The sequence below is a fragment of the Lemur catta genome, chromosome 2 (assembly GCF_020740605.2).
Source record: "Lemur catta isolate mLemCat1 chromosome 2, mLemCat1.pri, whole genome shotgun sequence".
Taxonomy (NCBI): Eukaryota; Metazoa; Chordata; class Mammalia; order Primates; family Lemuridae; genus Lemur; species Lemur catta.
In genome coordinates, this window is record NC_059129.1 from 28028811 (window position 1) to 28056682 (window position 27872).

General features: G+C 53.6%; 3 protein-coding genes across 5 annotated transcripts in view; 1 reads left to right on the forward strand and 2 right to left on the reverse strand.

Moving 5' to 3' along the window:
- Nucleotides 1-6838, forward strand: part of POM121C (POM121 transmembrane nucleoporin C) — a 23991-nt gene extending 17153 nt beyond the window's left edge. Inside the window, exons 11-13 of the mRNA XM_045543097.1 lie at nucleotides 392-2041; nucleotides 4056-4178; nucleotides 4595-6838. Of these exons, the coding sequence (XP_045399053.1) occupies nucleotides 392-2041; nucleotides 4056-4178; nucleotides 4595-4692 (1871 nt within the window). The 3' untranslated portion in view covers nucleotides 4693-6838. The remainder of the gene's footprint in view (nucleotides 1-391; nucleotides 2042-4055; nucleotides 4179-4594) is intronic.
- On the reverse strand, nucleotides 6760-11657 carry NSUN5 (NOP2/Sun RNA methyltransferase 5). 2 transcript variants are annotated; one of them, XM_045543119.1, is made up of 10 exons: nucleotides 11498-11657; nucleotides 11247-11369; nucleotides 10580-10754; nucleotides 10397-10505; nucleotides 8674-8812; nucleotides 8473-8588; nucleotides 7940-8118; nucleotides 7528-7738; nucleotides 7308-7448; nucleotides 6760-7234 (listed from the first exon to the last, which is right to left on the reverse strand). In XM_045543119.1, the coding sequence occupies exons 1-10, from the start codon at nucleotides 11588-11590 to the stop codon at nucleotides 7120-7122; spliced, it is 1401 nt and encodes a 466-aa protein (XP_045399075.1). In that variant the 5' UTR covers nucleotides 11591-11657; the 3' UTR covers nucleotides 6760-7119. The 2 variants fall into 2 exon arrangements, with proteins under 2 accessions (XP_045399075.1, XP_045399076.1); XM_045543120.1 differs by having other exon boundaries at nucleotides 6836-7234; nucleotides 7528-7583; nucleotides 7980-8118; nucleotides 11498-11591.
- Nucleotides 11658-14396: 2739 nt separating this feature from the next.
- On the reverse strand, nucleotides 14397-23181 carry TRIM50 (tripartite motif containing 50). 2 transcript variants are annotated; one of them, XM_045543118.1, is made up of 6 exons: nucleotides 22297-23181; nucleotides 19049-19144; nucleotides 17958-18188; nucleotides 17810-17832; nucleotides 16279-16403; nucleotides 14397-15355 (listed from the first exon to the last, which is right to left on the reverse strand). In XM_045543118.1, exons 1-6 carry the CDS (start codon nucleotides 22693-22695, stop codon nucleotides 14766-14768), a joined length of 1464 nt encoding a protein of 487 aa, XP_045399074.1. In that variant the 5' UTR covers nucleotides 22696-23181; the 3' UTR covers nucleotides 14397-14765. The 2 variants fall into 2 exon arrangements, with proteins under 2 accessions (XP_045399074.1, XP_045399073.1); XM_045543117.1 differs by having other exon boundaries at nucleotides 17958-18203.
- Between the last annotated feature and the right edge of the window lie 4691 nt (nucleotides 23182-27872).

A 27872-nucleotide genomic window follows, 5' to 3' on the forward strand; every position in this document is an offset into this window, starting at 1 on the left:
TGCTCTTATCACATGGTGGTGTTAAGGTTAGTGCTCCCCTCTTACATTCATGGTGGTATGCTCTCCACCCAGTGCCTGGGGGTGAACAGAGTAGATCTTTGTTAGATGCATAAGCTGTGTCTGGATGGTAAGTAACTGAACTTGAGTTCAGGTGATTGGATTTTCCGTAGTTTCCATACATGTGGCCCCCAGCAAGGCCCCATTTTGTCCCCTTCTTTCTGATGATCTGTCAGGTGGAAATAACAGACACTTGATTTACTTCACGAGCCTGTGATGTAGACTTAGCCATAGTCATTGACTGACTCTTGGATCCCTGGCTCTGTGGTTGGCATGGGGTAGATACAGAGATATTGGAAGTGTTCAAATTCCCTTTTTTTATTCTTCTTCCCAGAATCTGCTGGAGTAGCGACCACTGAGGCCCATTCGTCTCCGAAGACACCCAGCCTTCTGGCACCTCTTGGCTCTTCACAGTCAGGGCCCCTTCCAGGCACCTCTGCAGACTCAAAATCCACAGTCACGTTCATGGGGCTGGTCCCAGCTTCTTCCACGATACCAGTCACTGACACCAAGTCACCTCCAGCCCTCCTGGCCGAGACATCTGCCAAACCCCAAGCCCCATCTGCCCCGTCCCCCATCCCCAAGCAAGGTTTTCTGTTTGGAATGCTGAGCACCCCACCTTCTAACCCTCCTTCCCCTGTGGCTCCTGCTGTGTCTTCATCGTCTCCCATGTTCAAGCCCATTTTTATCATCCCACCTAAGAGTGAGAAGGAAGGCCCCGAGCCATCTAGCCCTTCAGTCACGACCACAGCATCCTCCAGCTCCACCCTCCCCACGACTGCCAGCACCTCGGCCCTGACTTTCCCGCCTGTCTTTAGCAACACGGGGCTGCCTCCGTCTGTGCCATTGTCCGGTCCCTTCTTCAAGCAGACAACTACTCCAGCCACTGCTGCAGCCACAACTGCCCCTCTCTTCACTGGCCTGGCCACTGCCACCTCTACAGTGGCCTCTACCACCACAGCCAGTACATCTGCAGACTCTGCTTCCAAGCCTGCTTTTGGCTTTGGCGTAAACAGTGTGACCAGCACCGTGAGCAGCGTGACTAGCGCCACCACTTCCACTGCACAGCCTTTCCTCTTTGGGGCACCCCCTGCCTCCGGTGCCAGCTTTACCCCAGCCATGGGCTCCATATTCCAATTTGGCAAGCCTCCTGCCATGCCCGTGTCAACCACAGTCACCACCTTTGGCCAGTCCCTTCCCAGTGCTGTTCAGACAGCCACCAGCAGCAGCACTGCTGGGTTTAGTGGCTTTGGCAGTACCCTGACCACCTCAGCCCCGGCCACCACCAGCCAGCCTACGCTGACATTCAGTAACACGACCACCCCAGCATTCAACATTCCCTTTGGCTCAAGCACCAAGCCTCTCCCATCATATCCAGGAGCCAACCCCCAGCCTGCATTTGGGGCCACTGATGGGCAGCCACAGGGGGCCACCAAGGCAGCCCTTGCCCCAAGCTTTGGCAGCTCTTTCACATTTGGAAACTCTGCAGCGCCAGCCCCAGCTGCGACTCCAGCTCCAGCCCCAGCCCAGCCAGCCTTTGGCAGCACTGCACATTCAGCTTTTGGTGGTTTGAAAACCACAGCCTCCGCCTTTGGCACACCTGCCAGCACTCAGCCGGCCTTTGGTAGCACCACAGCGGTTTTCTCCTTTGGTGCAGCCACCACCTCTGGCTTTGGAGCTACGACACAAACCACCAGCAGTGGGACCAGTAGCTCAGTGTTTGGCAGCACAACTCCATCACCCTTCACGTTTGGGGCATCGGCAGCCCCGGCTGGCAGTGGGGGCTTTGGGATCAATGTGGCTACCCCAGGCACCAGCTCCACCTCTGGAGCATTTAGCTTTGGAGCTGGACAGAGTGGGACCACAGGTACCACCGCACCCTTTGGTGGGGGCTTAAGCCAGAACACCCTGGGCACACCCGGCCAGAGCACACCCTTTGCCTTCAACGTGCCCAGCGCGCCCGAGAACAAACCTGTGTTTGGAGGTAAGTGTGGGAACACGCTTGGTCTGCCGGGCCAGGTGCTGCTTTAAGAGCAAGCACAGGCTCTGCTCTTGGGGAGTTTTTGCTGTGGTGGTGAAAAGATAGACATTAAATATGGACGTCACATGTCAGGTAGCAGTAAATGTTTTGACAGGATATGTAATTAATGACTGGAGGAGCCGTTGTGGATTTAAGGTGGACAAGGAAGGCCTTTGTGAGGAAGTAAAAAAGTTAAGCTGAGAGTGTATTTGCGACAAAAGAGGGCTGGGAGTATGGGGGTAGCGAGAGCCTGAAAAAGCGAGCACACCTTGCAGGCACATGGGACAGCTGGTGCCAAGGCCCGGGGGCCGAAACAAGCTGGTGTGTTCATGAGCAGAGAAAGGGCCGGTATGGCTGGAGGGATAACAATGGAGCAAACGTGTTGAGGAGCTGAGAGGCAGGTGGAGGTGAAGATATTTCATGGTCAGTGCTTGGTGTTTGAGTTTTAAGTATTAAGGGAAATTATTGTAGAATTTTAAGCAGAAAAATGAAGTGGTCTTATCTGCCATGTGGAAGATGAGTTTTGACCCTCGTAGCTTCTGTTTTCTTCATTAAATATGAGAGAAGATCTTCAGGAGTGAGTCAGGTTAAGATATATACAAAGAGTGCCTCTTGAAGTAGTCATTTTGAACAATGTGGAAAGGAACATAAGAAAGTGCAGTGGCTCACGCCTGTAATTCCAGCGACTCGGGGCTGAGGTGGGATCACTTGAGCCCAGGAGTTCAAGGCTGCAGTGAGCTATTGAGGAGGCCACTGCACTGCAGCCTGGGTGACAGAGCGAGACCCTATCTCCAAAAAAAAGAAGAAAGTGTAATAGATTTGCCAGGCAGTTTTGTGGATTGGAGAATTGTGATCACAGTGTCACAGTGAGGCCAGTTTTTCCCCAGCAACATTCAGTTGTTGAGATGTTAGACCTAAAATATGTAGAGAGCTGGCAAAACCCAGCCTGTGTAAACCCAAGCAAGCATAGCAGGAGGCACGGGGGCCTGGAGGCCTTGGTGAGGTTGAGGAAATGCGGGAGGTGGGAGAAGTAGAAATAGCTGGAGGAAGAGTGCAGTGGTGCTTGCAGTGAGATCTGGGAGCTGGAGCAGTTCCTGGTGGTGACAGGATGACCATACTGAGGGGCGGGGGGCTCATCAAGGCAGCAAGGTCAGGGGGTAGAGAGGATGGATCATCAGTCATCCTTGCAGATGAAGTCACCAGGAGTGGGATGGGGAGGACAGTGAGCCAGGTGTCCTCCATGAATGAAGGGGAATGGCCTAACAGTTGAAAGATGGTGCTAACAAGGACAAGGTACTGATTATAAGTCTGATGACCTGAACTTCAAATGAGTTAAGGTATTTGAGGAGGAAGATGCCTGCGCCTCCTTAGCCCTAGGACCTGCGCACTTGAGGGAGAAGAGCCTGGCCTAGAAGGGGAAGGCAGTGTGGGGACAGGGCAGCCGGAACTTGGTTGGAGCAGGTGAGGGGAGGCGGGTTTGCTGACGTTCTGGAGAGCACTGTGAGATTAGGAGCCAACAGGTGGAGTGGTGCTGAGTTTGTGGCTTCTAGAGGGGAGGGGATAGGTAACCAGAGAGAAGCAGCATAACGAGATTAGCCCTGGTAGAAGGTAGGTGACTTGGTCAAGCTAGGAGGTGGGGGGCCTTTCAGTGTTGACCAAGGCAACTTCTTGGCCCACAACTCCTTGTGTGACCAGAGGCAGGCAGCACGAGGGGCTTTCTGTCTGCTGCAGCACTGCCACTAGCAGGCTGGCTGGGAGAAGGCAGTCGCCTGGAGCAGCAGGTGTTAAGACTAAATATGTTACAGTCGCTTTTCGGGGAGAGAACTAGGAACAGTGGGGGAGGAAGGGGCATCGGGTGTCCTGTGAGAAATGCCCCTGCAGAGAACCACCACCTACCTCGCTCCACTGCCTGCTTTGATGGCCTCTGCTCACTGGCCTGGTCTCTACAGCTCTCTGCTGTCTGTTCTCTTCATTCTAGGCACCTCCACTCCCACCTTTGGTCAGAACACCCCTACTCCTGGAGTGGGCACATCGGGCAGCAGCCTCTCCTTTGGGGCGTCCTCAACACCCACCCAAGGCTTTGTTGGAGTCGGACCCTTCGGTAAGCAGCAAGTCTCTATGGCCAGTGGGACCTGCATATCTCCTGAGGTGGGTTGGGATGGGTAGCGGTTTCCTGGCTCTCCGAGGCCCTATGAAGGTCAGGCTTGATGTGGGAAAGGTGTGGTTGGCTTGAGAGCCCACACAACCCAGGTAAGGGAGTTGGACGGCAGAGATCAGAGAGGAGCCATCTTGGGTAGAAGTTCCTAGATCACTTGGGAAGCCAGGTAAAAATGGATTCGTGAACCTCATTCTCAGACCTTCTCTGGGGTTTTGCGTTTTCAGTAGGCCCCTTCTGCACAGTGCAGCTTGGGAAGCACCTAGTATTCTATTACTGGCCTAACTTTCAGAGAGTAGGGTACCTGGAGATGTTTTCTCCGGTAGCAGCTGCCCTGATGTGGTCTTGTTGAATCTTTCCAGGATCAGCGGCCCCTTCGTTTTCCATTGGTGCGGGATCCAAGACCCCAGGGGCTCGACAGCGACTGCAGGCCCGAAGGCAGCACACCCGCAAAAAATAGCCTTTGTCCCTTGACCCCGTTCCCCCCACCCCTTTCCCAAATCTGGACCTTGGCACCTGCTAGGAAGAGCCTTTGACCTTTTGAGTTCCATAAAGCAAACCTGCCCCAGATCTCTGGCTTCAGCCACCAGCAGGGTAGTTGCGGCCCCGGTGCCCTTTTCCTGCTCCTGGAGGAAGCACCAGCCTCGGGGAGGGGGAGGCCAGGTCTGGCAGGGCAGAGCCCAAAACCTTTACTTGAACAGTCCTGCTGGTGAGGCTGGAGAACTAAGGAAACATCTGTACATACCGTTCACTCGCTTCCCTGCCTCTTGCTGTGTGTGACCGTAGTCAGGCGGCCTCCCTTCCCACCTTGGCCCCGAGAGCCACCTTTGCTGGAGGGTGTAAGCTGCAGCCCGCTTGGATGTCTGGTGTGCATTCGATGGGATTGCGGGAAATTGACTATCCCTAAAGCTTTTCCTTGCTTGGCTTGGCTATAAGAAGTGGTTCTCTTCCTCGGGTCCCTTTAGGGGACTCTTTCCCCATTTCTTGCTGCTTTGTCCCTCACTGGTTCCTTGCAGGATTTAATCCTTTTTAAATGATCTTGAATCTAGCTTTGCCTTGGAGACCCCAGTGGGTGCTGCTCCTGCCGTTTTCCTCCTGCCAATTCTGAGTCAATGTTTCATCTCCAATCCTCTCTGCCAGTTTGGCCCCTAAAAGCTTGGTGGCTCAAGACTGTTAGCCTGGCAGAGCCAGGGGTGAGATACCTCGCTCCAGGAGGGGAAAGCTCTTGGAGCAGGCAGGACGCCCACCGCTGCTTTCAGCTCCCTCCTCCCCTACACCTGTTGGCCTCAGCGGGCCCTTGTCTGCCTCTCCGGGATTGTATGTTTCGAGCCTTGTCCTGTGTTACTGTCTGATGCTCACGTCTATCGCTCTTTGAATCGAGTTTGGAGGAAGAATTGAATTGTATGAGTGGCGGCATGTTGGTAGTGCCGGACTTAACTGTTTCAAGTTTTCTGGGGCCTAGCTAATTGAATGTGGAAAGTAGCACCACTTTATGGCTACAAGTGCTGACTCCTGAATTTTCAAATGGTGTTTTGACTTTAACGGCTGGCAGCCCAGGAGGGTGGGGCCTGGGGGAAGCAAAGACCTTTCCTCTGTACCTCTCCCCTCCCCTACCTGACCTCACTGAGGCTACATCACCCATAACACCTGTTAGGAAACCTAATTAGTGACCCATACTTTACCGCTTTAAGGTCATATCTTAGTTATTTTTCCCCCTCAGGGCCCTTGCCAATCCATCCTTTTTTCTTCCTTTGTTCCGCAACTGCACCCCCCAGGCCCAGGAGCCTTGCTGCCACGCCCATCCTCTTCGGGAGAAGTATGAATGCGTGTGTCTAAATTAAAAGAAAAAATATTTAAACATTTTTTAACAAAATAAAAAAATTTATTTTTGTATTTAAGCTAAATTGCCTTTTAAATTCCTTCAAGCTTGGTTCATCGAGATGGTTAAGTATAAACGCTATTGACTAGAAATTAGCTGTATAGTAAGTTATGCCTGTGTGAAGAGGAGGCGCACGTGCTGTCCCAGGCAGCTTTCCTGAGGGACTGGAGCTCCTTCTGGACACGTTATATAAAACGTAATTCTTATTTTATAAATAATGTGATGTAGATGTAACTGGTCCCCCTCCCCCTTTAGTGACTGAGGTTGAATGTTTTTGTGGCTGGGGACCACTCCTCCCCACCCCCCCCAGAAGAGCTCTGAAGTCCGACATGTTCATACGTGGCTGCGTGTGGAGCTGAGGAAGGAGCCTGAACCTCAAGTCCCAGATACCTGTTAGGATTGGAGGGGTGGGGGTGGGGCGCGGGCATAGAGATCAAGTGTCTACCTGTACCTTACGTAAGGTAGATCCTCTTAGTTTAAGTACTGAGCTAGTTTACCTCAGTTCCACAGGCAGGACAGTCGGCCCAGGCAGCCCTGAAGGAGGGCGTCCTGGCGGGGTGTGAGTGTGTATGTGTACGTGTACGCGCACTGGACAGGAACGGGAGGCTGGGACTTTCCATTACAAATAAAGACTTAATTCCTGTTGAGTCTAGTTGGAATTTTTAGTATGAATGTGACATTTTTTTTTCCTGCTTATGTCATTAAGAATAAAAAAACTGTGATCTATCATGGCCCATGTTCTGCTTTTTATTTTTGTGGGCAGCACTTCTCTCCAGCAAAAACACAGGCCAGGAGAGGGACCCAAAGGCCTGGGACATCCACTCTGTGTGTCTTCCCATGTCTTCCCAGCTGCAGAAACAGGGTCACCAGTTCACTTCCTACAGCAGTAAAAATAACCTTTCCAAACCCAAACTGCTGCCTGGGTATGAGGGTCCACGGGTTCTTGGTGGAGAGGCGGACTGGTGTCTTCATTTCCTACCAGGAAAAAGTCAGAGCTCTGAGCACCTGCTACGTGCCAAGCGACGTGCTAGCACCAGCTGCCGCTTTCCGCCGTCTTTTCTTTCTCTTTGGGGCGGGGCTGGGCGTAAGGTCCCGTGCCAGTGCTTCAGCCTGTGAGACGGAGCTAGAAGAGAAGTACAGAAGTTAGATGTGCCCCAGTCATCCAGCGTCTTCCAAGCAGGCCCCCACTCACTCACCTTGGCACCTCTACCCGTTCAATGACAGCAATGAAGAAGCCACCAGTGAACGTGGTTTCCGGGGAGGCCCGGAGGCAGTGCTCGGCACCCGGGAAAGTGCCAAGGCCTCGGTGGGGCCAGGAGGGCAGGACAGGAACTAGCCTGGGGGCAGGAACAGCACAGACTCGGTAACAGAGAACAGCTCAGCCCCCTCCTCCAGACCCTGGCGGACACCCGTTACCTGAAGGCCCCTGGGTTCTGCTGCAGGGCATCTCGCACCACGTCTTCGTTCTCCTCCTGGCAAAGGGAACATGTGGAATAGACAAGGCGCTGCAGGGAGGGGAACGTGAGCGCGTGGCATAGAGCTCGCTGCTGGAACCCTGCCAGGGCGCGCAGGCGTTCCTTGCTAGGCGTGCCTGCCCCTGGCTCCTCCAGCTGTCTGGTCAGCATACCTAAGGGGAAGAGTGTTTTTCTTATATAGCTTTACAACTTGCCTTATTTTGTACTAAAGTCCTCACTTCGTACATGAGGACTTTAGCCTAGGCTCCCAACACCATTAAAGAGCAGACAAAGACCAAAATGAACGACTGCTACTCAGCTCTAGGCTACTCTGGACCTGTGAGTCCCTCGGCCACACTTTGTCCCCATCTCACCAGAGCCACTACAAGAAGGATCCAGCAGGATGTAGCGGACCTGACGATAGCGTGGGTCTGAGGGTGAGACTGCCAGGAAGTCCTCTTCGGCCAGCTCACAGCAAGACACTCCAGCCCGGGCCAGCAGAGTGGCCATGGACGCCAGCCGCTTGGCATCCAGGTCAAAGGCAAAGATCTTCCTGGGGTAGAGGGCAAAGTGGGGGTGAGGTGAGAATTTGTGCAGCACTAAGGGCCTATAGCTCTGACAAAGGCAACAATAACATGTACGTTAAAGTCAGGACACACAAATGATGTTTATTAAATAAACAGCCTACAAGGTCCAGGATCAGAGGTAACTGACTTGGGGGCTCTGCCGAAGGGCTAAGGCATCTACATCTCACACCTGCAACCCACTGGGAACTTTAGCATGGGGCTAACACCACGAACTGCTTAGGTTCAGCAGGAGATAGTTAAGGGAAAGCGTCCTTTCAGCTTTCGTTACCTATTGGAGAATACAGATCAGACCCTGTCCCTTTCTGGACCGAGGCACTCACCCTTGGTTCTTCAGAAGAGCAGCCAAGTGACTGGTCTTATTGCCTGGGGCAGCACATGCATCAATGACATGGGAGCCTGGTGGAGCGGCCAGCAGCATCGCTGGGAGACAGCTGGCCTGGCGGGGCACGGCAGTCGGGTGAACACAGACCCCAGGCTGGTTCCTCCCCCACCCCCTCCAACTCTCCCCCCATCTTCCCTACCTTGTCTTGTAGAATGAAGTGACCAGCTTGGTACAGTGGATGTTCATGCAGATCTGTCTGGGCAGGAAACACAAGCAGCTCTGGCAACAAGGGATCCAGAAGAAAATGCTTCCCTTTGAGGGCCCTTAAGTCGTCGAGGCTGCCAGGGATTAAGAACAATTAATTCAACATTTTCTGAATTCCTCCCTGCCAGGCCCCATTTTAACCGTTTTTCATGCAACAAATATTTGAAATGGCTATGAAGAAATAAGACAGTGATACGACAGACGCAGCAGAATCAGTAGTTAAGAGAATGGGTTCTCAGGCCAGACAGACTAGGTTCAGGACCCTGCCTCTGCCACCTAGCAGCAGTGGGAGCACGGGCAGGTGATTTAATCTCCAGCCCCGATCTGCACTTCTGTAAAATGGTAGGTGTGAGGATTATGTGAAGATTAAATGAGTTAATAAACTCAAAATACTTACTTGGCACAAACTAAGCACTCAATAAATGTCAGCAATTACTGTTCAAGCACAACTTTGGGGAAAGGTTACTTTACAGGGGTGCAGGGGGAGGTAAGAGTTGAGCTGATTCCTGATGGGTGAGGAGTTGGTAATACGAGGAGCTAAAGTTGAAGTGACAGTCACTGTAACTCTGCAAAGGAATACTGTCCATTCTACCTGACCAAGGCAGAAACAGGCTGAGAGAGTCACATGCCTCAGTTGACAAAACTATCAAGTGGCAGAGCTGGAATTCAAACCCAAACAAAGCCATTCTCTATTCCACCCTGGTTTCCAGGTAACGTGCTAGAGGCAGAAGAAAGAATATCTAGAACAGATCGGGGAAAAGGGAGAGCAGAGGCACCTTCTCAGGGCTGGCAAAGGACAAAACGGGAGATAGCTGTGAGTCCAGTGGAAGTAGGGAAACATCAAGGCAGGGACCAGCAACTGTGCCTGGAATACCCAGTGCACGGAGCACCATGCAGACAGGCCTAGAGAGGAGGCAGGAGGAACAGCACAATGGAGAGCCGGGAAAGGGTTTCACCAGGGGAGTAGTGGTATCAGATCTAGGTTCAGATCTTTCTGCAGCCAACCACAAGGAGGAAAATGCAGCAAGATAGTCTGGAAGTGGGGAGGCCAGTCTAGGGGGTTCTTTTACCCACCCTGATAGGAATTGATGAGTGCCTAAAACTAGGCAATGTCCAAGAGGATGAAAAGAAAGGACTGGATTTGAGAACAATACTAAAGGTAGAGCAGTAAACGGAGAGAGAGAAGGGAGGCATCTAGGATGATGCAGTTTCTGGCTTGACTAAATGGGTGAATGTGTGTGTTTGTTGTGTTAAAAATAGGGATGCATGGGTTGTAAAGTTTGAAATAGAAGATGAATTCAATTTGACATACGCAGCGATTGTGCTACCTGTGGGGCAGTTATAGGAACTTGAGGAGGTAGGAGTACAAGAGAAGTGTATGCTGGGAGATAGGAATCATCAGCGGGGAGGTAGGAGTTAAAGCTAAAGACAAAAACTGAGGAATACATTAGAAGAACATAGGATGGGACTCCCAGGAGTATCAATGTTTAAAGGGATGAGAGGAAGACAGGCCTCGGAAGGAGATGGAGAAACTGCTGGAAAGGTAGGTAGGAAGAAAACCCTCAGAGTACAGTCACAATCACCCAGCCTTCTCTCTTCCCAGTGCCCTCAGACACCTCCCTAGATGAGGGCAGCCAGGCTAGGTTCTGAGCTCTCACCTGGAAGCCCGACCCTGGTAGGAGAAACCTTGTCTCTTGAAATAATCAACTACATCATCACAGCAGGTCTTGAGAGTGTTCACGCGCACAAATCGAGGCACCTGAGAGGCTAAGAGGCAATCAGTGGTGAGCGGGCAGGAACAGGCCCTCTCCTCGGCCCTACCCCCACAACTTCCAGCTCACCTGAGCCAGGCCTGGATTCCACTTCCAGCAGGTCCTCATTCCGGCTCACACCCCGATGAACCTTGAGCCTGGCTAACTCAGCCTTGAGTCTTGCCTGGTGCCGGCCCAGCACAGGCTTCCATCGGCCTCCACCCCCTCGAAAGCCCTTTCCCAACAACAGCTCATATACTAGCACCTGGGGATGGGGAAACAAAAAACCCAAGCATTAATGCCTTAGAACTCTATGGAGTGTTGGAGCTGGAAGCGCTAAACACACCACCTGTCCAGACGGTTACAGGTAAAGGTGGGATACCTTATCCAAGTAATTAACGGCAGATAGCGGATTGGAACCTGGCATCTTCTCAGTCCTGGACCGTTTCCCCGTGGATGCTCACCAGCGCAGCTGTGGACCCCAACCACCAACCCCCTTGCCAACACTGTCCTGCCGTTTTCTTAGAGTCTGTGCCAGTGCTACTCTGTACTTCTGTTCCTTCTTAATCCTTCACATAAACCTCGAAATTAAAGCATTTTCACCCCTTCTCAATTCGTAACCCAATGAGGGGCTGCTCAATTTCTGAGGAGCGACTAGTTCCAATCACGCCGTGCATGGCAGCAGAGCTGTGACCAGTTTACAGACCCCCTAACCCTCAAGCCTCTCCCCGGCCCCACTCCCACCTCCGCCTGTCACCTTAGCCAGGTGCGGCCGCAGCTTCTTCTCGGCGCGGAGGAGACCGGCGCTGGCGATCACGGCGTCCAGCACGGCGGAGTAGCGCCGCGTCTCGCACACCAGCGCGTACAGCGGCTTCACGTTCTGCGCGTGGCCCAAGGGAGACACGCTGTGCCGGGGACGGCGCTGACCCCCGCGCCCGGCCCCACCACCCGCGCCCCGACCGGCCTTGCCCCTCTCTGCCCCCCACGGCCAGCGCCCGGCCCCGCTACCTGGAAGCCGCTGGAGTACACCAGCCCCTTGATGGAGCCCTGGCGGCTCTCCACGCCCGCCAGCACGGCCGCCGCAGCCGCGTACAGCGCCATAGTCCCATGCGCCTTTGCGGCTCTGTCGCAAAGCACGCCTGACTCCGCGCCCGCCCGGACTTCCGGGGTCAAAGGTCACGGACCTTTCGGGACCGGAAACCGCGTGCCCGTCTAAGTCCCCCAGAGGCGTGTGTCGGTTTATACAGCGGCTGTAGTAAGGAGTGCGACTTTGGGAGCCAATTTCTCCACTTTTTCACTGGTTCTTCTATTTTTCACTAGTTACTATTTTCAATTTTGTCAATTTGATGGGAGTTTACTGCCGTTTTAATTAAATTTCTGTTATTGAGTTTGAATAGCCTCACAATTATTGGTCATATCCTGTGTCGCCACATATTAATGTCTTTTGCTCAGTGTTCTACCATCTGTCCCTTAGTGCCCTTTAGGTATTAACAACATATACCTCTTGTCTTAGGTATTGAGGTTTTTTCCGGTTTATTGTTGCCTTTTAATGTGGTTTACGGTTGTTTGGGACATTTTCTTTTACGGTGTGTGCCTTTGGTGTCATGCTTGGAAGTCCTTTCACACCTCTACAATATAGAAATCACTTAATGGCTTTTTTTGTTTTTTTTCTGCACAAACCTTTAATCCATTTAGAGTTCATTTTGGCATATGAGGTAAGGAAGGGCTCTGTTTCCATGTGGCTTGCTTTGTCCATAGATTAGAGCAATTCATTTGTAGGAACGTTTTCCCCAGCCTGAGCGCTGGGAGGACAGGAATTGAGTGGTACTTGTCTCTGTGTCCCCAGTACCTTTTGTGGTTACTGGTACATAATAGGTTGATTGAACAAAATGAATAAACCTGGTACACATGTATCTCAAGCATTCAAGTAGACAGGCCCCCATGGAATAGAATATCCCAGCCTGCCCTGCTGCCCTGCTGGGATTGCTAACAGCACATCAGCAAGCATTTTGCAAGAGGATTGACTATAATCTACATTAAAATTACTGAGTTGTTTAAAGCTTTAACCAACTCCTCTACCTCTAGGGATTTTTTTTACCTTTTTTTTTTTTTTTTTTTTTTGAGACAAAGTTTCACTCTGTCGCCCAGGCTAGAGTGCCGGAGTGTCAGCCTAGCTCACAGCAACCTCAAACTCCTAAGCTCAAGCTATCCTCCTGCCTCAGCCTCCCACGTAGCTGGGACTGCAGGTGAGCACCACCACGCCCAGCTAATTTTTTCTGTTTTTATTAGAGATGGGGTCTCGCTCTTGCTCAGGCTGGTCTCAAACTCCTGAGCTCAAGCAGTCCTCCTGCCTCGGCCTCCCAGAGTGCTAGGATTATGAGATGGCCTTGAGGTAGCGCCTCACCAGCCTCCCATCCCTCGGATCGCTCAACAGGCTATGCAGTTCAATCTGCGGCCTGTGTGAGTCTGTGCCTGGATGCCTGGGTGGAGCTGTCCCCCACAGAGGCTCTCAGCCCCACAGACCAGCAGCACAGGGTTGTGGATCTCTCTGAAGCACCATGTCTCAGAGAGATTCAGCCCCAGCCATTCTTCCTCTTCAATTTTCAGATTCTTTGGCAAGAATTCACTTGTCCCAGCCTTGGTCTGGGGTGGACACCTGCCCTGTCAGACGTGAGCAGCGGCAGGTTCACCATGGCCAGACAAGGCCTTCAGGCCCACTCCTTGTGCCAGGCAGTTTTCAGGGATGAGCTGCACCCCATGTCTGGCCCCTACTTGCTTCTGCTTTGAATAGTGTCGTTTCCATCTTGTCTACCTGAGAGGGAAATCAGAGAGGTCTTTGAGGACAGAGCAGTGATGGAGTGGTGATGTGACTCTAACCACAGACCAAGTGTACAGGAAGTGGAAGCAAGATCTGACCCCACCAGAGTTTAGAGATGTATGTATGTGTGAGAGAGGCAGGGTCTCACTCTGTCGCCCAGGCTGGAGGACAGTGGCACCATCATAGCTCACTGCAACTGCAACGTCAAACTCCTGGGCTCAAGCAATCCTGCCTCAGCCTCCCAAAGTGCTGGGATTACAGGCGTGAGCCACTGAACCTGGCCAGAGCTGCTTTTAAAGACTTGCACGTAGGGGGATCCACCATCTCATCTCACCACTGCCTGAGGTGCGGCTTCTGTTTGATTGACTCTGGAACCACGAGGATCGGCTGGATTCTCCCGTGCCTGGTAAACAGCTCGCACCTGCCTGACGGAGCTGCTTGGCTTGTGGATGGCAGTTCCCAGGTGAACAGAAGGCTGCTGCTCTGTTTGAAGAAGAGTCAGGAAAAGCTTTTTCTTTTTGAGCTACTTACAGCTTAGAGAATTTGGCATTCTGAAGACTGGAGGTGATTCACCAAACCCTGCAAATACCCCTCATTTGGAATCCCATGGGCCCGATCTGTCTTCTGTCGCCAACGCACGGCTGCTAAAGTTATATGGTATCAAGCACCTGCCCCCAAAGGCTCAGGGACCATTGCAGAGGAGGAGGGGGTGTGAGATATAAGAGCTGGATCCAGGGGTGGAGAGTGGAGGCTAAAGTAACTCTGTCTTGGATGCTGACCCACCATGTTGACACTGACCCCTGTTCTAGGAATGCCGCTAAGGTTTCCACTTTATCTCCTGTTACTCTAAGTCCTGCCTCTCTGTTGGGGGGGGGGCGCATACGCTTCACTTGTCCTCCCCGTTCTGCCGTGTGGTCTGTAAGCCCTGGGTCTGGGGGTAATGGCGGGTGTCCCCCTTCTGGGCTCACCACCTCTCAAGACATGGCCTCTGTTCGTAAGTCACAATTAAATGTTTCTTCCTGAGGAAGAAAAAAAAAAGACTGGTGCATAAAACCGTCTGTATGTACAGCAACTAACATTTGCAGGTCATTTAATGAGAAAGAAATAATGTCAAATTTATTATCCTTAATAGCTGTAGAAAGTTGACAATGATGAGGAAAAGGTGTATTGGGATGTCTGACCCTCAGCTGGAAGAGTCAGCATGGAGAGCATGTCTGCAGGGACCCGGGGAGCTCAGTGTGTCCTGGAGGTGCCAAGGCCTGGCTCTGCTCGCTCGGGCAGAAGTTAACAAACACACCCTTGGCTTGTGGTCCTTCTCCCTACCATTAAGTGTCCTTGAACACACAGGCATGAAGACCTTCCCAAACAGTGAAGACGTCACCTCGGGACCCAGGGGAACCCTGGGGTCCCCAGTGCTCCACTGGGATGGGCCTGTGGGCAGGTGGGACCACGGCAGCCCTACAGCTTGGTGGGCTGTGGGGGGGTGAGCGGATCAGGCCCGCCAGGCGGGGGCAACACCATGGGCAGGGAGTTGCTGCCCCTCTCGTGCCAGCACACGTCCAGGATGGGGTAGAGCTTGCCCTGGAAGTCAGCCTGGAACGTGTAGAGCGGTCGCAGGTCATCAGGACGGTCGGCATCGAAGAAGGTGAGCTCTCCCTGCTCATAGTGCAAGTAGAGCCCGATGCGGTGGGGGTGGCCCGTCACCGGCAGGGGCACCCGCGGGCTGGCAAAGGCCTCGTACACCCGGCCCTCCTTCAGGCCGATCAGCCACACGCCGTGCTCCGGGGACTTGCTCAGCTTGCCCTTGCGGCTGGCCGTGCCTTTGATGACCCCCAGGCGCCAGTCGCTCTTGCTGCCCACAACCACCTCCCAGTAGTGGCGGCCGCAGGAGAAGCCCTGTCTGGCCAGGACGCAGGTACTGTAGTCGAAGCCCTCGGGCTGGCTGTCGCGCCGCTGGGCCAGGAGCCCGCACTGCACCACCGTGTTGCCCTTGGAAAGCTCCAGGAGGGGATGGGCGGTGGCAGGGTCCAACTTGAGAGACTCCGGGGCTGGAAAAGAGGTCAGGGAAGGCCTGTTCAGCAGGGAGGCAGCAGACCCTGGGCTTCTGACGGAGAGGAACTGAGTCCTCCCCAACTTTATATCCCCAGGGCCGAGAAGGGGCCAGGCACAGGGCTGCTCACTGAGTGAATGAATGAATGATGCCCAAAGGGTGGAAAAAGTGGACACCGTAAGCCGAGGAGTTCTGGTCCAGGAAAGGTGCAGGTGCTGATGGAAGGACCCAGAAGACACCTGTCTTGTGTGCTCATAGCTCAGCCCCAAGATTTCCTGGAGAATCCATAACTGCAACTCTTATTTGCTGGCCTAGTCGGCCCATTCAAGGACAGACTATCCCAACTGACCTTTTTGCTGGCTACCAGCTAGTCCGTTTACCCCAAAAATGTGCAAACAAAATTCACTGTTCACAGACTATTTTCTTCCTCCCTCTCCACTTTTCTTTTATATAAACCTTGTTTTTGCCTTTGGCGGATTAAATCAGTTTGTTATTGATCTTCCTTATGCTCTAAACAGTAAGCCAGTAATAAAGGAATTAATTAAATGTCTTTGCGTTATTTTTTGGCAGAGAGCGCTAGCTACACACACACACACACACACGTACACGTGTGTGTGTGTGTGTGTGTGTGTGTGTGTGTGTACAAACTATGCAGCCCAGCCAGGTGGGTGTTAATAGCCCCTCTTTACAGATGAGGAACCTGAGGCTCCAACTGCACAACTTGCCCAGGCCCTGGGCTAGTAAGGGATGAAGAGGACCTTGAACCCAAGCTGTTTGAACCCCAGCCCCATGCTCTCACCATGACCCTAAACAAACCTCCCTCTGAGCTCTACGTGGCTTAAACTCCCTCCTATGCCGTCGATGAATTGCTGCCCACCCTGGATGGCAGCCCCCAGGAAAGAGGACTGGTTGGGGCCTTACCTGGCAGAACTTTCCGGAAGAGCCTCTTCCACACAGTCAGCTTGATGTCAGCCTGGTGAAGGCCTGGCTTGAAGGAGATGGGACTGAATGCACCTTCCAAGGGCCGGGCCTGCTGCAGCTCTGCTCTGCAGGTGACAGGTCACAGTATGGGGGAGCTATGCACCCCGAGGCTAGGTGGGGCCCTCATACCCTGTGGGAATCACCCAGCCGAACCCACAGCTCGGGGCTGCGCACTCACAATGCCCGTCACTCCCTCCCCTCCACACCCCTCCAGAGAGGACCTGCCTGCCTCCTAGAAGGGGAAACACTATAGCAATGGTTCTCGAGGTGCAGGTCCAGGGACCAGCAGCATCAGCATCACCTGGGAACTGGTTAGAAATGCAGGTCCTTCGGTCCCACCCCTGACCTGCTGATCAGAAAGTGATTATGGAGGCCAAGCAGTCTGTTTAAATCAGCCCTGCAGGTGGTTCCAGTGCTGAAGTTTGAGAACAACTTCTCTGTCTGAACCTGACCCCAGCCACAGCTGGAACGGATGCCTGCTCCAAACCGAGCCAGTCAGATTCTCTGTCCATACACGTAAACCCATGTCTCCTAACCACATTGTCCCCAAAACTAAATGATATTTGAAGCCAGATGCAATGGTTCACACCTGTAATCCTAGCACTCTGGGAGGCCGAGGTGGGAGGAGCTTGAGCTCAGGAATTTGAGACCAGCCTGAGCAAGAACAAAACCCTGTCTCTACTAACAATAGAAAAATAGACAAGTGTTGAGGCGTGTGCCTGTAGTCCCAGCTACTCAGGAGGTTGAGACAGGAGGATTGCTTGAGCTCAGGAGTTGAAGGTTGCAGTGAGCTATGATGACACCACGGCACTCTACCCAGGGAGACAGAGCAAGACTCTGTCTCAAAAAAAAAAAAAAATTAATTAAAAAATAAATAAATTTGAGGAAACAAGGAGACTTCCAAGAACCGGACCTGGGAAGGCTCAGGAGCTGCAGAACTGTTCATTTGTCGGGACATGGATCTGCTCCATCCCACGATCTGCAGAGCGTGTTCCAAGGCCCCTCACGCTGCCACTTCCCACCTTGTCCCCATTCCTCCCAGCATCCGACTTCACATCCAGCAACGCTGAGCTTCTCATGGTAGCCCAAAGTCCACACACACCTCACCCTTTCGTGTAACTGCTCCCCACTCCGCTTGCCTGGCAAACCCAGCTCCCTCCCCTGCTCAGCTAGCACAGCTGTGCACCTTTGCCAGTCCACTCCGTGTCACCTCCTCCTCTGGTATTTCTGTAGTTTGAAGGCACATCTGTTATTCTAGGTACCAACAGCGGTGTAACCATCTGCCTTCCCACCAGTCTGTGAGACCCCTGAAGGCAGGGATGTGACTTTCCTCTGCTTTCCCTGGACTCAGTTACAGCCAGATGTGGGCAGCTGCTCCAGAGGCGCGGGGCAAACTGAATGGAGGGACCAGCAGAGACCAAGCTCCCCGTGCCCGAAGCCCTCCCCCTGCAGCTCCCTCCGAGGTTATTACCTGGAGGTCATGGAGTGGAACTTCTGGAAGACAAGAGAGAGGCAAGTTAAGGGTAGAGGGTGGCTCTGTGGAAGCCGAGGGCCATTAGGAAGGGGAAGGCTCTGGGAGCCTTAGGGCCTCGCACGGGGACACGCCCTTGTCCACTCACCTGGATGAACTCATGGTGACTCTCATTACTGAACTGCTCCAGCACATGCTCAGCCTGGGCCAGCCGCTCCCGAGTGCCCTGGGCCTGCTCCAGCTGCATGTCCAGGGAGGCCACCAGGCCACGGGTGTGACCCTCCATCCTCTCCAGGCAGCGGGCCTTCTCCTTGTCTACCAGGTGGTGCAACTCCTGAAACTCGCGGCGGATCACCCAGCTGAAGACATCGGACTCATTCTGGGACAGGGAAGGCTGGTCACAGCAGAGTCACAGCTGAGCTGCCTGGCTCTGGCTGGCCTCAGTGTCACCAGGGCCTCCCTTACTGGGCTGGCCCTGGCACCTGAGTCCCCGGGGAGGCCACATGGGCTGACACCTGCTAGGGAGTTTACACTATGCTTGGGGAGCCATTGAGGTGGCAGTCGGGGAGGGTGACCAGGGGCAGGGGAGAGGCTGGATGCCCAGCTCCCATTTCAAGCAGAGTGGCTCTGCTTTAGCCTGTTTTAACTACTGAATGTGCACACAAGATTTTGTTTTATTACAGGGTCCCGCAACTCAAAGGAACCCGACAGGCCCTAGGAGAGCAGGCTGTGGAGTGAGACAGCCCAGAATTCCCCATGGGACCCTGAGACCTGCCTCTGTCGGACAGGGGTAAGACCCCTCCCTCTCTGGGCTGGGCTGCCACACCTCCCAGCCCCCATGTGCCTCTCATTTAGGGAGATCAGACAGCGCCAGCGCTTCAGCCTTCCCACGCCTGCGCTCCCAGGTACTCGACCAAGGCAGGCTGTCAAGGTCAGCCAGACACAGCAGGCACAGGGGGAGTTGTGCCCACGCTTTGGGCTGTTTACCTCTGGGTCTCAAGTTCTGGGTTATCTCCGTTGCAAGGACACGGAGGACAAAAGCCAACTTGGAGCCAGTGTTGACAACTGGATTGAATTCCGCTAAGAGGCTTTGCACTTGCCCCACCCCACCCTGGAATGCTTTGAATTCTGGCTTCATATGGAAGGTGTGGTTTTCTGTGGACCAATCAGAACCGGGCTCTGCTGGAACACGAAGGTGGCTGGCCCAGGGCAGGGGGCAGAGAGGGAAAGGGCACTCACGACAATCCGGGTCCTGTTGTTCACCAGTTTGGCGATAAGTTCGTCCACCTTCTTCTGCTCCTGCTTGAGGTCGGAGATGAGGGCTGCAAGCTCCTCCTGGAGGCGACAGGCCATGGCTCATGAGCACCTGGCCCCTCCACCTGCTCAGCTCCTTGGGGCCGCTTTCTTGGGAGTATCCCAATGGCCACAAGCACCCCCAGGGAACCAGGATGGGGATGAGAGCTTCCCAGGTGCCTTTGACTCCCAGGTAGGTAAGATTATCAAGAATATTCCACACTGACAGCAGGGATGGCCCAGGCAAGAGAAGATCTCCATGACCTGGCGAGAGATGTGAAACATTACAGCCACCCAGAAGTCACCACAGCACATCTGAGAGTGACAGTTGCCAATCTGAAGCCAACACTCCCTGCATTGAATGCTGCCTGTAGGGGACCCACCGGGTAAACTCTCTGGTCACCAGCAGATCCAGAGTTAGTGGGCAACTCTGATCGAGAGTCATTACAAAAAGCCTGGCCCCAAGTGAGGTCAGTGGTGCTCAGAGTGGCCCCAGTTAAACCTGGTGACTCCCCACTCTCTATAAACACCTGGATCCATCCCTGGCCCCAAATCTGACCTCACCTTGGGGGTGGCAACCCGGGCCCCCTGGATCACCATCTAGCTCCACTACTTGACCAGAACTCCACCAGTTTATGCCCAGGGAGCGTATGGAATCTTTGCCTTAGATTGTTCCCAAGCACGAGAGCTGCAAGAGCCGTTCAGGCAGGGAGTTGAGTAAAGAATAAAGCAGGTGCACACACAGGCCTTGCTCTGGGCAACGAGGCTTCAGAACATCTCACAGCGGCCTGAGAAGGACATAGCAATGGTCACCATCTGGAGGCAGAGATGGGACTAGTTCCTTCCCATCTACTGGGCCACAGCGGCCGGGCACAGTGGCTCATGGCTGTAATCCCAGCACTCTGGGAGGCTGAGGCAGAAGGATTGCTTGAGGCCAGGAGTTTGAGACCAGCCTGGGCAACCTAGCAAGATCCTATCTCTACAACAAAAACAACAACAACAAAACTGGGCCACAGTGAGAGGAAGTAAGTTATGCAAATGATCCATCCATCAATCAAGTACCTCAAGATCTCAATAACAGGAGGACACAAGAATGCCTGCAAGGGAACAGATAACGGAATTGCTCTCTGTGTTGCAGCACAGAGAAGAATCCTGGAATCAAATAATAAAACCCAAATCCAAAATAAGGACGCAAGCTGGGCCCCACCTCCCGGCCTGTCTCTCACCTGGGTGGCACTTCTGCCGATAAAACACAGACTCATCTTCCTCACCCTGCACTTGGCTTCCTCCTTCCACACCCCCCTCACCTGCTCTTGCCAAGGTAACCAGTTCTTACTGCTGCACCTAACAGACTGTCTCCAGTCCTCACGGACGTTGCACACACGTGACCTCACTCTTAAGTGCTCTGTCCCTCTCACTGCAGGAGGCCCCACAGCCAGTGTTCCTGCTCCCTCTGTCCATCCTTTCTGTCCCCTTGTTGGGGTTCTCTCTCGCTTTATCCAAACCTTAAATCCTGGTGCTCCCTGAGGTCATCGGTCTCTTCCCTTGTCACTCCGCAGCCTCTCCTGGGTTGGTCTTCCCCACTCTGGTGGCTTCTGTAAGTCACTCCCTGTCTCTTGTCCTGCGCCCCAGTGCTCTCCTGGTTTCCAGATCCCTTAGATCCAATCGCAGGCCCCAGCACGCCCAGTCCTCCCCACGCAACGGGGATTGGCAGGCCTGGCGTCGAGCTTGCTGCCTCCCTCTCTGTCCTTCCCACAGCAGCTGTCAGGGCCTTCTCTTCTCCTTCTAAATACTCCCGACTCCGCACCAGGGTCCTTCCCCCTTCCCACCTGCTTAGTGCCTGGCGCCCTCATCCCCTGCTCTGTCCTTCAGCTCCAAGCTACCCTCCGCCAGAGGGACCTGACCACATCACCGCCCTGCTTAGCCCGCCCCACCTTGCTCTCCTGCCGGCTCTGTGGGATGGCTTCTGTGTCCTCCAGCAGGCCATGCTGTCTTCATGCCTGCATGCGTTTCCTCCTCTGCTTCCCTGTCAAGTCCTCCTTGCAGTGCAGGTCTCAGCTTAGCAGTCCACTTCCTCCAGGAAGCCATCCCTGACCACCTGTGGCCACGCGGGACCCACGTTCTAGGTGATCTTGCCTGTGTTTAACCTTGACAGCAGCCCTGACACAAGGACCGCTCTGTCAGACCCTCAGACTGCGAGCTCCCCTGGCAGGGCAAGCCTCTTCCCCACCGCTGTCCCACAGGGACTAGCACGGCACCTGGCAAATATTAGATGCCCAGGAAACACGAGAGGTAGGAGGGGCTGCTGACAACCTGCCCAGCCCTGTGTGCCTTTTCTACTTGTCTCCCAGGGCTCGGGAGTGAAGCAATACTGCCCGGAGCATTGGCCAGGAGACAGCCCGGAACAGCACCTCTGCCTCTCCTTTCCCTGCCCCCTCAGTCCTCACGCTCGCTTCCCATCCCCCCATAGTCACCAGGTCAAGGACCCGCCTTCCTATCATGAGAGCCTTCCTGCCCTTTCTTGACATAATTGGCAGTGGAAAGAAAATTGGCCTTGGCTTGGGTCCTAGCTCTGCGACTGACAAGGCTGTGTGACCTTGGAAGAGACCGTTGCCTTCTCTGAGCCTTGGGTCCCTCATTTGTAAAATACAATAACAACCCCACCCCGTCTGCCTCGCAGAATTGTTCTAAGGAATAAATGAAGTTCTGTAGATGAAACGACTTCATAAACCTCAGATCCACACAGTAACCTAAGATGGTGGTATTAATATTACCATCGGTCATTTTGGGTATTGATTCAACAAAGACACTGTGGACATTTACTATGTGCCAGGCACGGCTCTAGGCTCTGAAAGACACCAGGGAACAAGACAAAGTCCCCACCCTAACGAGCCAGAGAGGGTGGGCAGAGGAGCCCTCAAGGAACAAACCAGGACTGCAAAGAAAAGGCAGGGGGAGGGGCTGGCAAGTGACACGGGGGCGGGGGCTCTCTAACACGTGCAGTCCCCGCACCTGGTTTGAGCAGTTGCTCCAAATGCGGAATGAATGAACCCGCCAGAATAGGGCTCGAGGGAAATCGAGTCCCCGCCCTGGTTTCCTATTTGTGCCAGGTGATGGCGCCAGAGAGCGCAGGACCCGGCTCCGAGGTCCACCGGTGGCCGCTGCCCCCGCTCCCGCCCGCCCGCACGTCGCACCTTCATGCGGCTGTAGACAGTGGAGACCGGAGTGACCTGGTGGTGCTGGTGGGAGCCCAGCAGGCCGCAGAGGCCGCAGATGAGCTGCTGGTCCTTCTCGCAGAAGAGGCTGAGCGGGTTGCGGTGCTGCGCACAGACCTTGGGCTCCGGGTCCCCGGGGAGCCGCAGGGCTTCGATCACCCGGGCCAGGGAGACGTTGGGCGGGGAGCTGCTGCCGTCCACCGCCTGCCGGCACACGGGGCAGCGCAGCATGGCGTCGCGGTGGCAGGACAGGGAGACCAGGCAGCCCTTGCAGTAGGAGTGGCCGCACTGCAGCATCAGGGGCTCCTTGAAGACCTCCAGGCAGATGGGACACAGAAGCTGGTCCTCCAGCTCGGGCACGCTCACCTGCCAAGCCATCCGCGCTGCCCGGGCTGAAACACAGGTAGCCACCCTCAATCCTCTCCCGGTCCCCTGCCCGCCACTTGCCAGCCAGCCCCAACCCCAAGGGCAGCCAGAATTTCAGAAGGAAGGATGCCAGTTCCAGATTCCAGTCCTAACCCTCTTATGACCTTGGGCCTCAGTTTCCCCATCTGTAAAACCAAAGGCTTAAATGCAAAATGATCCCTTGGAGATACCCGATTCCATATTTTTTGCTTAGATTTGGGGGCAAACATGACCCCATCTGTGGGTCATTTGGAGTGATGCTGATGACACAAGCTCCAGCCCCAGCAGGTGTCTACACCTAGAACCAGACAGCAAACACATGCAAAGCTCCTCCCCACCTTCTGCAGCAGTTCCCAAACTTCCAAGCAACTGTTGAAAGTATAGCTGTAATAGAGATCCCAGAGCCCCACCTTCAAGGATTCTGCTTTCGGGGGTTCTCCAGTGAAACGGGGACATCTACATTATAGTAGACACCCCCAGGAAATTCCGCAGTGTCTAGGACCTAGAAGGCCTGTGTCCTAATCTCCCACCCACTCCCCTGTAAAAACCGTCAGAGAGAGAGAAGCACCAGGGCTGAAGTCAGGAGCGGCCCCGGGGAGAGCCCCGACATTGGACTACCTTGTTTCTCACAATCCACCGGGCCTCCCACTGGGGTCTCAAGCCAGCACTGCTGACTGGATCACACGGCCTTTTCTTCTTCCCAGGAGGGGACAGCAGGCACTGAGACCTGAGAAGTGCAGCTGGACGTCTGCTCCACTACCTGGTCTCTGCCCCTTCTCTCCTCCCCTTTCCCAGCAACACCCCCATGTCCCCAAGGTCACCAAGAATCAGGTGGAAACTGGGTCACATCACGGGACTGGGAGGCCGCCTTTGCTGGGCCTGCTCTGATAACTGCGACATTCAGGAGCCGGCCTTGGCCAAAACAGGGGGAGGGGCGGAGAAGAGGCCCTGGCACACCATCCACACCTCACCTGCCCCCAACAGGAGCAGACAGGTGCTGCAGAACATGTGCTGTGGAACATGAGATTCTTTCTCAATCTCAATCTTTTTTTTTTTTTTTTTTTTTTTAGAAATTTGAAAGTATTTTACTTACTTGGATGTTTACATTGCGGTATAACTTACACAGGTATCCAACTCTTAACCACACAGTTTGGTAAACATTTTACCTGTGTGTACTTACTCTCCAGATCAAGACGTGGAACGTTTCCAGCACCCAGAAGGCTCCCTTGGGCCTCCTCCAGTCAGAGCCCTAACGAGGAAAGCCGCTGTCCTGACTCAGCCACCCTATTGTCATCACGTCACCGTGCGGCCTGCTTTTGAATTTCATATGCGGAGAATCACAGAGAATGTACTCTTTTGTATCTGGCCTCTCCACTCATTATTATTGAATTATGAACTTTTTAATTGTGAAGTCTTTCAAGGTTTAGAAGTTCAATGGCATTTTTTTATATAGTTCATGGATATTACAGTCATAATATACTGCTATGGTTTGAGTGTCTCCCAAATGTCATCTGTTGGAACCTTAATCCCAGTAGTGGGGGTAGTAGTGAAAAGTGGTGTGTCGTTGTCATGAGGGCTCTGCCCACAGGAATGGATTAGTCCATTAACGGATTAATGGGTTAATGGATTAAAGGTTATCATGGGAGCGGGACTAGTGGCCTCATGAGAAGAGGAAGAGACACCCGAAATAGCAGCTCAGCCCCTCACTGTGTGATCCCCCGTGCCACCTGGGGACTGTGCACAGAGTCCCTGCTGCAAGAAGGCATGGGGGAGGGGTTCAGGGGTGTTTAGAAACAGAGAGCACAGTCCCGACAGGCCTAAGCACCCAGGTCTTCCAGCTGGGTGAGGTCCCTACCCCAGTGACAAGCAAGGCCAAAGTCTGGCATAGGTAGGTAGAAAGCTCATTTTGTTAATTCAACAAATATTTACTGAGAACCTGCTATATGTCAAGCTCTGAGTTACGTACTAGGAATACAGTAGAGAACAAGGCAAAATCCCTGTCCCTTTGGAATCTATACTACAGCAGGGGTGGGGGTAGTATTCCGTCATAAATAAACAATAGTGTTACATGCTGTGCAGCGTGGTGAGAAAGAAGGAGATGGGGTGACAGGTGTGTGAGGTACCACTTTAGAAAGGGACAGGACAATGTCTTCGAGGAGGGGACTGTTGAGCTGACACCTGAAGGATACAAAGAAGCCAGCCGCTTGGGAGGCCGAAGCGGGAGGATCACTTGAGCCCAGGAATTTGAGGCTGCAGTGAGCTATGATCGTGCCACTGCACTCCAGCCTGGGTGACAGAGTGAGACCCTGTCTTAAAAAAAAAAAAAAAAAAAGCATCCAGCTACCTGACAGGCCGAAGGAGGGCAGTCCAGGTGATGGGTCAGCAAGTGCAAAGGCCCTGAGGCTGGAACAAGCTTGGTACTTGTGATACACTAGCGAGGAGATCTGGATAGCAGAGCCTAGTGAGAGGGAGCCCCAGGAGCTGAGGCCAGAGGGGTTGGCAGGGAGGGCTCATCAAGCATGGCAAAGGTTTGGATTTAACTTCAAGGGCAGTGGGAGCTATTAGAAGGCTTTAAAGCACGGAAGTAACATCTGGTTTACATTTTTAGAAGATCACTCAGGCTGCTGTGTAAGATAATGGGTCATAGTTGCTTGAGCACCTGGGTGATGGATGGTGACACCAAACATTGCTATTGAGAAGATGGAAGTGAAAAAGGTAAATGGTGGAATCTAAAGTCAGATGCAGACTCAGTCAAATGACAGAGTCACACGGAGGGCTTGTTAGAACATCAATCGCTGGAACCTGCCCCCAGAGTTTCTGTTTCAGTGGGTGCATGGGCCCAAGAATGTGCACTTCTAACAAGTTTGCAGGCAACACTGAGGCTGCTGGTGTGGAAGCTGCACTTTAAGAACCACTGGAAAAGGCCATTCACCGAAAAGGAGCCTGGAGCTCAGGGGAGGCCCTAGGCTGGTAATATATAACAGGTGTATACTGCCTGTTTACAGCACATATTTAAACCTGTGGGAATGGTTAAGATCTCTCAGGAATTGAAAACAGGAAGGGCAAGGCCCTGAGGATGCTAATGTTTAGAGGGAGGGAAGAGGAGGAGGATGGAGAAGGGACAGCCGGTGAGGCAGGAAGAACACCAGGAGAGTGTGGTGTCCACAAAGCTGTGGTGGGCAGAATGGCCCCCCCAGAGCTATCCATGCTCTAATTACAGGAATCTGTGAATATTTTACCTTACATGGCAAAAGGGACTTTGCACATGCAATTAAGATTACAGCCCTGGATTATCTGAATGGGCCCAATCTAATCACATGAGCCCCTAACGTAGGGAATTTTCTCTGGCTAGAGTCAGAGGAGGATGCAGCAAGAGAGGAGGCAGGAGGAATCCAAGCATGAGGAGGATTTGATGCACTGGGGCTGGCTCTGAGAGGTAGGGGCCCACGAGCAAGGACCCAAGGGCAGCCTCTAGGAGCTCAGGGTGGGCCCTGTCTGAGAATAGGCAAGGAGATGGGGACCTGGGGCTTAGAGCTGCAGGGATCTGGAGTCTGCCAACTTGAATGAACTTGGAAGTAGATTCTTCCCAGAGAGTCCAGTAAATAATGCAGCCTTGCTGACACCTTGATTTTAGCCCAGTAAGGGTGGCCTTGAACTCCAGCACACACAACCTGAGCTAATAAGCAGGTGTTGCTTTAAGCATCTAGCTTTGCGGTAATTTGTTACAACGGTGCTAGAAAACTAACACAGAAGCTAAGAGAAAACAGTGTTTAAAGGTCAGAGAGTTCAACTTTGTCAACTGCTGACAAGGGTCTGGTAACCTGAGGACAAAGAAGTGTGTGATGGGCTGGTTGAAGTGGCTCACGCCTGTAATCCTAGCACTCTGGGAGGCTGAGGCAGGAGGATCACCTGAACACAGAAGTTTGACACCAGCCTGACCAAGAACAACACCTGTTTCTACTAAAAACAGAAAAATTAGCCAGGCGTGGTGGCCTGTGCCTGTAGTCCCAGCTACTTGGGAGGCTGAGGCAGGAGGATCCCTTGAGCCCAGGAGTTTTAGGTTGCAGTGAGCTATGATGCCACTGCACTCTACCCAGGCAACATGGGGAGACTCTGTCTCAAAAAAAGAGAGAGAAAAAAAAAGAGGTGTGTGATGGTTTTGGCGACAAGAGCAGTCCGGGGTGGGGGGGGGAACGGTGCAGGGAGAATGGTACCTACCTGCAGTGTGAAGTGGTGGAGACAGTGATGGAAGAGGCCTTTGCAGTCCCCTTTTGGACCCTGACAGCTTGTTGGGAGGTTCTAACAGGGGAGCGCAGCTACTCGTATACCCTTGACGGAAGAATGGTCCTCCTCTATCAGGAAGGTCGTCCCCTTGGACTGAACATGCAGCTTCGGGAGTGAGGCACATGGAGCAGTGAGGGAGGAAGGGGACACCCGCCTAGCCAGCCAGATCAGCCAAATCAACCCTGGCAATCAATGGGTTGACATGTCGCAGCCAGATCACCCTCACATCCTGCAGCCACCTTTTGAAGTTTTCCTGTGAAGAGCAGAAGTGCAGGCACCGTAACAGGAAGGAGTGGTGGGCTAAAGGATATAGAAGCGGAAGGAATGATCCAGAAGGCAAGGCAAGACTGGAAAGGAGGTAGGGGATACCCACAAAAATCAAGGCCTTGAGCAGGCAAGAGAGGAAGGACCCAGGGAACAGGGGGTCAGATCCAGGGTCATTCTTCCTTTGCACCACGAGGGGGCAGGTGCAGCGGGGTCTGTGGACTTGGCCATGAGAAAGTGAGCAACATCACTTTTCTCCCCACCTCAGGAACTTGGCAGTTTGACGTTCAAGTCCTGTCCGGGCCTAAATTTCTCCAGAACGCGACAGAGGAGGGAAGGTGGAAGTAACCCAGGACTGGGAGGCCTTACCCTGCCCGCGGCCGGTGGTTCTGGTGTCCTGGCCAGTCGGCCCCCTCCAATCACGAGCTTCACCTGCTGCGGGCGCTGTCCTGCGAGCGCCCCCGCCACACACCCGCGTCACGTGCTTCCTCCAGTTCCCGGCAGCCCTGTCACGTGCTCTGGCCGTGCCCGCCCCCCTCCACGTGCCCCATGGTGCTCCGCGCGCCCCATCACATGCCCCGCCCAGGCCCCGCCCACCGCAT